Source organism: Trachinotus anak, unplaced genomic scaffold, assembly GCF_046630095.1.
Source record: "Trachinotus anak isolate AG129_WGS33_773 ecotype Australia unplaced genomic scaffold, CSIRO_AGI_Tana_v1 ptg000033l, whole genome shotgun sequence".
Taxonomy (NCBI): domain Eukaryota; kingdom Metazoa; phylum Chordata; class Actinopteri; order Carangiformes; family Carangidae; genus Trachinotus; species Trachinotus anak.
In genome coordinates this window covers 6044940-6056136 of record NW_027273884.1, presented here as the reverse complement: position 1 = coordinate 6056136, position 11197 = coordinate 6044940, and the positions used below count along the sequence as shown (strand labels likewise).

Genomic DNA, 11197 nt, shown 5'->3' with positions numbered 1-11197 from the left:
ATTGTAAAGTGTCTGATTGTGTATCTCATTGTAAAGTGTATGATTGTGTGTCTTATTGTAAAGTGGATGATTGTGTGTCTTATTGTAAAGTGGATGATTGTGTGTCTTATTGTAAAGTGTATTATTGTACTTTTTATTGGAAAGTGTATGATTGTGTATCTTATTGTAAAGTGCATGATTGTGTATCTTATTGTAAAGTGTATCTTTGTGTGTGTTATTGTAAAGTGTATGATTGTGTATCTTATTGTAAAGTGCTAGTGACATCAGCAATCTGCCTGTCATGTTCACTGTAACCAGCCTATGGGAGTCAATTAACATATTTAAATAAAGTGACATCACAAAACAGCATTTCATCGCTTCTCCAAAAAAGCCACACCCCCAGCCAGACTCCCCCAACCCCTCTGCATTTAGACATTATTACACATTAAAAATGACATTCTCTCAACTTCATCCCAACACTGCTTTTTATTTTCATTATTATTTTTCAGTACAAACATGAGGAAATCTAAAGTAAGCTGTCAGTATAGAATGTGGAACTGATTAGATCTTGATTGGAAGGACCTGGAGGGACAGCAAATAAAAACAGGAAACAAGAAAGCATCAGGAAAAGTGGCTGACAGTAAAAGTCTGCTGTCATAATAAAACTATGAAATGCCACTTTACTGGATTAGTTTATGCCTCTTTCAGCTGCTGCTGATGGGTAAGTCAGTAGCTTTCAGGGTTTTATCTAACCAGCGAGCGTTTTCTATGAGCGTAAAAAGCATTAAAGGAATGAAATACACAAGTCAGGTTGTTTTTTTCTTCATCACCTCAGCACTGCTTTGCCTGGCTGGTGTTCACATGATTTCAGCAGCAGTAAATGTATTTGTAGATAACATGTAGTCTCTGTTTTCTGCACTGTGTCTAAAACCTTAGTGCATGAAAAAATATTTTAGATTTCTGTTGTAATTGTGTTTTTCCACAGCTCCTCGCTCCTTCAGAGCAGCTCAATGAACAAAATGAGACAAACAAGCAGAGGCTGGAGAATTGTAACAGCTTGTATTTGTGCTCTGTTCTCATGCCGAGAAATATCAACGGGGGAGGCATGTGCCTGAAAACTGACATGGAGGTCACAAAGGTCAAACAGAAGAATCCCCACCCCCACCCCCCAAAACACAGGAATTCACTGCCAGTGCCAGTTAGAAATCACAAACAAATAAAAAGAAGAAAAAAAAGTAAAACAAAATGAGAACAGTGTCGTCATAAAAAACTATGTACAACCAATGGTGCGGTAAACAAAACATCGACTTGTGTTTTTGTCACTAAAAGGCCATCAGACAACCTTTTTTGATCCCCCCTCTGTACAATGTGATTCATTACAACAATACAAATTCATCAGGTTCTGTTTATCCTGCCCAATCAGAGCAAAAATAGATCGTGGCAGCATGTAAGTTGTATCTCGTCACTGGAATGAAGTCACCCTCCCCCTGCACCCGATATAAGAGCAAGACGTCCCAAGGTACTCGGGGTACCCTATTCACAAAGGATGCACATAGCCTACAAGATAAAAAAGACAAGCTCCTTAGGAAAGACAGCAAGTGCCTACACATGTATTTCACACCATCCATGAAGAATAATCCATTCCAGAAGAAGAAAAATAGATACAAGTCAGGATTCTCAGTGTGATTTTCCTGAAAAGCAGAACCAACGCTCCGTTTCTAAGGGAGAAAACCTCCGCCTGTTGATGGAGCACCCACCCACCCGCACCCCAATCTCCCCCCACCAAATCCAAGTGTGTTACAGCTCAGTCATTTTTTAATTCATTTATTTTTTATTTCATTACACCCAAGGCAGAATAAAAGTTACTAAAACTTAAGACTTTTACAGTTACAGTGACAAAAACAGTTTAAGAGACCCACAATTTAAATTGGACTGTAAAATAAAAAATAAAAAAACAATCTTTTTTCTATTTTTGTAAAATGCCCAGGCATTCTCCAATATTACAAATACTGGTATACTTTTACAGTAAACAAGAAAAATGTAATATATATTCATATATATTTATATATATATATACTAAAACCCCGTCACCAAAAAAAAAAAACAAACAAAAAAAGGAAAAAAGAAAAAGAAAGAAAAACAATATACACATCGCCACTATGGCATTCAGAGAAACTTTAGAAGCAAACCTGGAAAGAAAAAATACTTGGTTGTTCAAAATACACATACACACAAATATTATTTTACCCTTGTACTTGTTTCAATACTGTAAACTTATTTTAAGACAGAGTGCACGAAATTCTTTTTTTTAGTTCCTGCAGTTCCTGATTTCTGTCCAGTCACTTCCTTGACTTTTTGTGTGGCTTTTTTTCACTCCTGGAATTTTCTGTTGAAGGACAGGCGTTTGTCCTTGTCAGTGAGGAATTTGATATATATCTATATATATGTTTGTGCCTTTATATGTACATATGCATACATATATACACACACAGACACATTAGTATTGTGCTGGGTACTCCTAAACCTAAACTCAGCATTGTTTCATTTGTATTAATTTAAATAATTCTGTTGCAATGTCAAATTACACGTTAAAGTTAACAAAATTTTAGTTTATTTGTCTTGTTCAATTTGATGCTTCATAAAAACTGTTGCATTTGTCTGAGACAATAAATAGGAAGATCATTATTCAAGGCACACTCATGTCAAATTGGATGGCAGTACAAGAACTGTCACGGATAAATTATTATTTATTTTCTTTTTTTTATATTATAGTGCCAGCATTGGGAAAGCCAAGCCTAACAACCCTGGGCACTTCAGTGTCAGGAGAACCCAAGCTCTAGACCCTTTAGTACCTTTTCTGTCCCGCTTTCTGTGTGTGTCGGACGGAAAATTATCAAGTGCGGGTCTGTTGTTAAGAGCTCTGAATTTGAATATTGACAACATTAAATCAAATTTGATTAAAAAAAAGTGCCACTATGAAAGAAAACTGGGGTTATGATATTTAAAATTACAAAAGGAGCATGGAGCGAGCTGATGCTGCTTGTCTTAATATTAGTCTCACTATTTCAGCACACACATTTTTCCTCTTCTACACAACAGTGTCTCACAAGTAACAGTGAAACTGTGAAGGATTCTGATTCCTGGAGAGGTGACTTCATTAATCAGATTATACAATTATAGAATCACTATAACAATACAAGTCAAAATTTACTACTAATGTCATTTCAACAAATTAGAATAGAGTTTAGCATAAAAATGCATGGGGATTTAAATTTTTTATAAATTTCGACAATAAAATGTGAGACATAAATTTTCTGCAGAAATCCAGGTAAAGTGGTGGCATCTGTCATGTATGCACATACGCTTAACCCTCTAAACTAATTCATGTTATAAGTAGAAGCTGTGACCTCAAATATAGATGTGTACTTGATGAGGATAAAGCTTTATCATTAGCCAGATAGGGCGGGGCGAAGGGAAGCAAGAGGATATAACTGTCCCTCATGATTCCAACATAGGGTGAAATGGAAATGCCTCTGGAACATAAGAATGCGTGGATAAATAAAATAAAAAAAAGTAGTATAGCTCACCCTGAGATGTCCCTGTGCTCACTCTCATGTCCCTATCTTCTATCTCTCTTTGTGTATACTCGTCTTGCATGGCTTCATGCTCAGTTTACTCCTAATAAATAATATAGCCTAGATCATATGGCTTCATGCAAAATATAATACATGGATGTATGAATGTATGTAAGATGGTAGTAAGTGGAGGGGTGGGTGGGGGGTGGGGTGGAAAGCAGAAGAAATGAGGGATGGTTGTCGTAGCGTTGTCAGGGCTTGGCACTACGTACCAGTCAGCAGCTGCCTTATCTAGAATCTGTTTCTTCTGGCTGGTTGTGGTGTTCTCAGGAAATCTCTTTGATTTAACATTTACTGTCAAATATGACACTCAGTGCTACATATCCAATTACATTGACATGTTTTAGAGTCAGTTCATGCTACAGTGCCAAAGGATTGTTGTCCGCGTATCATCATCACACAAAATAAACTAATTCTAGCATTCTCAGTTAACGCCACTTCCAAATTGAAGATTGAATTCAACTTATCTTCAAGAAATCACATGTTTAGCTTAATATACAACTTCCTACATGTAGCGGCCAGAAAAGATTTACTTAAAATGGACTTTTGTCTTCTAAAAAACTCTCAGGATATCATGTGGGTTTTTAAAAAATAGTAAAGCAAAGTAAAGGTAAAACAATTTTTAAAAATGCCTAAAAAAAATGTACCTGCACATGCCCAAATACAAAATCCAATAAATACAGAAATTATTGCACAGTTAAAGGCTCCACATATGTTATAACTCAACTGACTGATTGTTTAAAAAGGAACGCCAAATGAGGCAGTTTAGACAGCTTCAATTGGTGTTAAGATCTCTGTTTTTATTTTTTCTCAGTTGGCAGTTTCTTAGGCAAAAACACAAAATTAACCCAAAAGTAATATTTCAGAAAAAGAGTATCCAGCTACCCCATTTTGTTTATTTTTTGAGTCAGAGTGTGGCGCAGAGTATGGAAATAAGGAACCTGCTTTAGGTTCTCTCTGCTTGTTCAATTTTGACCTCATTGGTCATCAAATGTTCTCCGTGCCACTTTTTCATATGTTTTTCCAGAGTGCTGTACACGCTGAAGGGCATTTGACAAATGTCACAGCGGTAGACCTCCTTACCAAGCTGGCCATGTGTCTTCATGTGGCGCGTGAGCTTGGAGCTCTGGGCACAGGCATAGTTGCACAGCTCGCACTTGTAGGGCCTTTCGCCAGTGTGACTGCGCCGGTGCACCGTCAGGTTGCTACAGTTCTTGAACACCTTGCCACAGTATTCGCAGGTGTCACACCTCCTACTATCCTTGGAGCTAGGTCGACCCGGGCCAGGGCCTCCACCCAGATGAGGCGTGCTGCCCCCACTGGCGGTGCCACTGCGCCCTGACAGGCCACCATCTAGCAGGTCTCCTGGAGGTGTTGAGAACCGCAGGCTGCCATTCTCTGATGAGTGCTCAGAGGAGGTGGCGAAGGGAGATTGTCTGGAGTCGGTGAAACCTAGGAAAGGGTCTTTGATGAAGTGGCGTGAGGCAGCATAGCCCACCAACCACTGGGAGTAGACGTTCTCAGAGGGGATATGGGGTGCTGGGGGAATGTCCAAGTCCTTCTCGATCTTGATCCTCTTATTTGAGGAGTTGGACAGACTGGGGCTGGTGATGGGGGTAGGCTTACGGGGGAACAGGCCTGAGAACGAGTCACCAGAGCCACAGTTCCGGCCATTAATGGTGGTCCTCTCTTCCTGCTGGTGGTGGTCCATCTCCCCAGCCATTGACTCCTCATCCCCAGTGTCCCGATGGCCATCTGAGCCCCTCTTGGAGAAGGGCATCCTTTTACGATTGTCAACTATCAAATTATTGTACTGCTGTATAGAGTTGAGCTCCCCACCTTCCACCATCTTCTCAAGGGCGAGTGATGACTTCTCCTCTGAGGGTGGTTTAGAACCATTCTCCCTGTTCCGGTAGAACTCAGACTCCATGCTGAAGTTGGATTCTGGTCGACTCTCATTCTCAAGTTCCTCCTCTTCTTCCTCTTCTTCTTCCTCCTCATTGCCTTCCCCCTGGAAGTCCCCATCACGATTCTTCATGCCCTCACCTGTGACGTCACTGGTGCCTGGCTCTGGGGAGCTTGTGGTAGACAGTCCATCATCTGAGCGCCCCGTCAGGGATCCAGCCTTGTGCATGTGGGTCTTCATGTGGCGCTTCAACTTGCTTGCCTGAGAGCAGGCGTGGTCACACAGCTGGCACTTGTAAGGTTTTTCTCCAGTATGGCTGCGCCGATGCACCACCAAGTTGCTCTGGAACTTGAAGGTCTTTCCACAGAACTCACATGACTTGATCTTGTTCTGTGTCTGGGGAGGGGTGGTGCTGTTTGGGGGCATTGGTGGTAAGGGGGGAGTGCTCAGAAAAGGAGATTTTGGCCCAGGCTGGAAGGGGTTGGGGTTTAGTAGTCGGTGCATAGGGTTGGCCCTGCTGGGTGACAGCGGTGGTGTGGTGCTGTTGTTATTCCCTGCCAGCTCACGTAACCGTCTGGAGAAGTCCATGGACTGGGACTCCATGGCCATTGGCGTTAGCCGCATCACCCTCTCAAAGGCACTGGGGTGCTGGGAGATGAGGCCCATTTCCTCTGCACTAAGGCGTTCCAGCCGATGGGGGTCCAGGTGGTGGCGGGGAGGTGGGCTGACAAATGGAGGTGTGTTGGGGAGGCGGTTCTCCACAAAGCCTGGGGGAGGCTCTCGGAGCAGGGGACCCGTCATCCTTAGGAGGTGGAAGGGGTTGTTGTCCCCGAGAAAGTTGGTGAGGGGGGACTGAGGGATGGAGTCGTTGCCCATGGGCGGAGGCATAGTGATGCGTGGGGTGAGGGCTGTGCTGGAGGGGTTGGACTCCAGGTAAATGCGAATGCCATGGGTGTTCTGAGCATGCTGCAACAGGAACCAGGCACTGGGGAAGGGCTGCTTACACGTGGTACATATATAGCTGGAAGGCTCATCCCTGCCACCTGCAACACACAGAGAAAGAAACACATTAATATTTCACCTGGGACCAACCCATTTATACTATGCCTTCAGATCTTGAGTCAGAGATGGACAAGCATATCTGAAATCACAAGCATTTTTCAATTACAAAACGAGACACTGACTCCTTTTTTAAAAAACCTTATTAAGTCAAGTAAACTCTGCTTCATTCATGATTCAAATTGTCATTAACACTACCTTTTTTAATAATACAGGCAGTGAGATGTGTTGAGTGGGAGTGCTTTATACAAACACACACACATTTTATCCTAGTACTCCAAGTAGCTGGAAAGGCCTTGGCTCATCACGTTGTCACATAAATGCTATGTACTTATCATGCATTTGAGAAGTGCAGCATTTTCACAGTTACACTGGATTGGCCAACACTGGATCCATATTTTAAGAGGTGCTTAATCTCTCACTTAGTACAGAGCGAATCTCTTATTACAAACTTCTGAATTATTACAGTGTATGTGTGTGTGTGTGTGTGTGTCTGCCTCTGTGCTCACACGAACAGTAAGCGTGATGGTAGATGTGTGCATGCATGAGCATGCTGAGTGATTTCCAAGCAAAGAATCTGTAATGTTTGCTGAGTTTGAGATGTCACACTCATATTGGTGAAGATGGAGGGTGTACAGCTTGAAGAGTTATTTAAGAAAGAATAATCACACACTAACAAATGAAGGTCTCAGCTCTTTGGAGGAAATAAAATAAAAGTGTAATCAGGGGAGAGAAAGAAATATGAGTGTATGAAGAAAACACAAATAGTGAGGAGTTATTGGATTACAATGTGGTTATTATTAAAGTCACATGCTTGTTTAGAAGCTTAAATATTGACTCTACAATCATAAAGAAAACAACATCAGCTCATTTGGAGTTAATTAATTTGTCAGTCAATTCTAGGAAATGAATCAAAAAGAAAAACCAGTCATAGTAATAATATAATTTTCAGGTGAGGACTTGCACCGTTCTGTGATTTCAGTAACTAATTAATACAAGTGCTTTCATGCAACACACACACGCAGTACACATGCAGGGTCCCGCAATTCCAAAGAAACTTGTTACCACCATGACACAACCAAGCTTGATGCACAAGTAAAGAACAGTGAACAAGCTGAGGAGCAGTCCTACAGGGATGTACACAGATAATGGTAAATGTGCTCTTGCTCTCATCTTTAATGAATGAAAGCTTGTGGTCCTGACCTTGTATGCTACTTTCAGATACTAGGGGAAACATACGCTGCTGTAATTGTTTCACTTATTTGTGTGTGTGTGTGCACGTGTGACTAGGGTTCGACACACAGATAAATATAGATATGTACGCTGTACATAAAGAATATGCTGTGTGTTTATATCAGACAGCACTATGAGAAGCATATTCTCTTTAACATGTTTATTCATTCATCTACAGTAAGTGTCTTACTGTAATTGCTTGTCTGGAAATGTATTTCCTGAAAAAGTATATTGAAATTAAATACATGCATTGCAAACAAAAAATAAGAATATAATATAATATAATATTGAATAATAATCAATTCAATAAATGTATTAAAGATCAATTTAGTATATTTGAATCCAACATGTTTGAAGTTTCACAGTTCATAGATATTTGCTACATATAACAATTCTGTTGAAATGCCTGTGAAAGCCAAATAAAATATCTGTAAAAATATAATAAATACATCAGCTATATCGTTTCGGCTTTTGAAAAAAAAAAAAACAGATTAAAAAAAACAATTTCCTCAAATAATTCAACAATCTGTAAATCAGTCATTTCATTTCACGATTAGACACGGAACTTTAACAGTTAACCTTAATCTCTCATTGAAATATCTCTCTCTCTCTCTCTCTCTTTCACTCACCCGTGTGTGTGTGTGTGTGTGTGTGTGTGTGTGTGTGTGTGTGTTAAGGAGGAAAGGCAAGAGGCGGAACAGCTGTTCACCTCCACAGTCCTGTAAAGCCTTTTGACTTAATTATAGTGGACAACAACTCCCGCCTCCCCCCACCCCTTCCACCCAACACACACACACCCACACATACACCCACACACACACAAACAATGAAAATAACAGCTCCTTTCTCTGTCTCTATGCTTTCTCAGACACACACACACAAGCTGTTTTACTGTTGAATTGTAAGACCCAGAACACCCCCCCACCCCACCCCACTCCCTCTCCCTCTCTCTCTCTCTCTGTTCGCTCAACCCGTTGATCCATGAGTAAAAGAGAGAGAGAGATGAACCTCCCTCCATCCTCTGTCTTTTAGTTGAACTTCTCGTCTGCTGACAGAAGTCGTGGGGGGGTTGCTTGATGTTCATTTCTGCCCAACAATTAAGAGCAGAGGGGTGTGTGTGTGTGTTTGTCTGTGTGTGTGAGATAGTGTGTGTTTCTGCACAGCAATGCCATTCCTCTCTGGCTGCAGTGGAAGGAGTGGGTCGTGGTATTTGTTTGGGGGAAGTGTGTGTGTGTGTGAGTGTGTGAGTGTGTGTGAGTGAGTGCGCACCCTCCTGGGGGAAGGGAGTCCAACGCAGATGGCAAATAAAGTATGCAGCCCGAGGCGAGAGCACATTATGCTAATTCTAATGTCAGCTGTACTTTAATATACGACTCTATTTAATCACCCCATTATTTCCTATTTCCATATGAAAAAAACAGAGAGAGAGAGAGAGAACTGCTCATCACTTTATTTGGTAAAATGCAGACACCCATGTTTTATGGTGTGTTGTGTGTGTGTGTGTGTGTGTGTGTGTGTGTGTGTGTGTGTGTGTGTGTGTGTGTGTGTGTGTGGGACTGAATGAGAAAACACACGCCCTCCTCAGCATCTGCATAGATACTTTCTTCCTTTCTCTCCCTTCTCTGTGTGTCTCTCTTACACGCACACACACACGCAAACTGTAAATCCACACACAGTAGATCATAATTCAAACAGTGTGTGTGTGTGTGTGTGTGTGAGGAGGAACAGAGGCTCTCTACAGCTCTGTAAAGGTTATATCAGTTCACTCTCTGCTTCCAGCTTTGTATTTATAGAAACATTAACACTAGAATATTCCATGGTTTTCTTTACAGGTTTATAATCTAACAAGTGGAAATAAACTAAATTAAAAAAAAAAACTTATGCTGCCATGAAAAACATCTTGTGCATCACTTACTGTGCATTAGGGCCAGTTATTTACCGTGGCGTCGCTGCCTGAGTTCATCAGTTCAGTTAATGCTGCCTCACTATGTCCTGAGAGGAAACTCCCTGAAACTTCAAAACTCTCCACGCACAGCTGTCAGTGAAATCGAAAGTGTGTGAAACACATTAGCATCTCATTCAGTCTGATTAGACATGTAGTTTTGTGATTAATGAAGTTCAGTGTGACGTTGTGTGGTGCTGCGTAGATACAGCCCAGTGTGTTGGCTCTGTCCCTCTGAAATACCCCAGTGCTCCATGTCAGCAACATATTACATCCAAAGTTATAACTTCTAAGCTCTGCTGAGAAATGTTATGTTGCAAATATATACATGGAATTTAATGTAAAAAAAAAAAAATGTGCTGTCATGTTTCAGGCTTCAGAGGCAAACAGGAAGACAGAGAAAATGCTAACATGACACACAGCTGGTTAGCATGCACAGCTAAGATGAGAAGCTTAAACAGAAATACAGATTCATGTAAAGTGGACTAAGATGTGAAAAGTGTTCAGGGAGAGGAAACAGTTTTCCTCTCTGAGGATACTCAGAGCTGCGGTGGCACTTGCTGCTGAAGTCTTGCTGGTTTAGAATCAGAATATTAAATGAATTTCTGTTCTACAGTATCTTGTAGCTCCAATTTAAGACATAGCTGATTATTTGCAGGTGAGTATTTGTAAGCAGCAATATCTCCAAAGGCATCGCATATCCTACACTTATTGTCCTTTAAAAAAAATGTTTTATCTTAAATTTTACACAATATTCAGTTTTACACTCAATGTAACAGGCTAACTCCTCCACACATCCAATCACAAAGCAATAAGCAGAACATGGTGTAATTTCTACTGTTATAAAAGGAAATACACCGCACAATCATTGGTTCTAAACTGGCAATTAATTCACTTGAGAGGAAAACTAAACCCTGCACACACGCACATGCTCAGAGGGGGTTTGGGTGCAACATGGCAGAAATAAAACACACAGGTGCTGACAGAGAGAAGTGACTTCAGTCCGTCAGAGAGGAGACTCTGCTCAGAGCCACTCTTCCACATATCGCTCGCTCGCTCTCTGCCTCCGCTGCTTTTTTTAAGCCTCTCTCTATCAGTGGAAGTGTGGTCTGGCCCTTTGCCTGTGTTTTGTTTGGCTCACGTTCTCTCTCACGCAAACACACACGCGCGCACACACACACACTCTGGCAGCGCAACCTGTTTGGACAAGTGTGAGTGAGAAGGAAAATGTGTGCTGTCCTGGATAATAAAATCTGTATTCTTTCTTTCCACATTTCTTTAAAAGGGTTGATAATTTTATGGACACACATACACACACACACACACACACACATTTTGACAGCTGAAGTTGTGTCACTGCAGAGAGAAAAGTGTGATAATGTGTAGTCACAGTGTGTCAGAATATGATATTATAAATACTACAGTGGCCATTGTGTCTGTGTG

The 11197-nt window shown here is 41.1% G+C and overlaps 1 protein-coding gene across 1 annotated transcript in view; it reads right to left on the bottom strand.

Annotated features, from left to right (window-relative positions):
- Nucleotides 1–446: 446 nt before the first annotated feature.
- Nucleotides 447–11197, bottom strand: part of bcl11ba (BCL11 transcription factor B a) — a 47790-nt gene continuing 37039 nt past the window's right edge. Inside the window, exon 3 of the mRNA XM_071471259.1 lies at nt 447–6563. Coding sequence (XP_071327360.1) covers nt 4561–6563 — 2003 coding nt within the window. The 3' untranslated portion in view covers nt 447–4560. The remainder of the gene's footprint in view (nt 6564–11197) is intronic.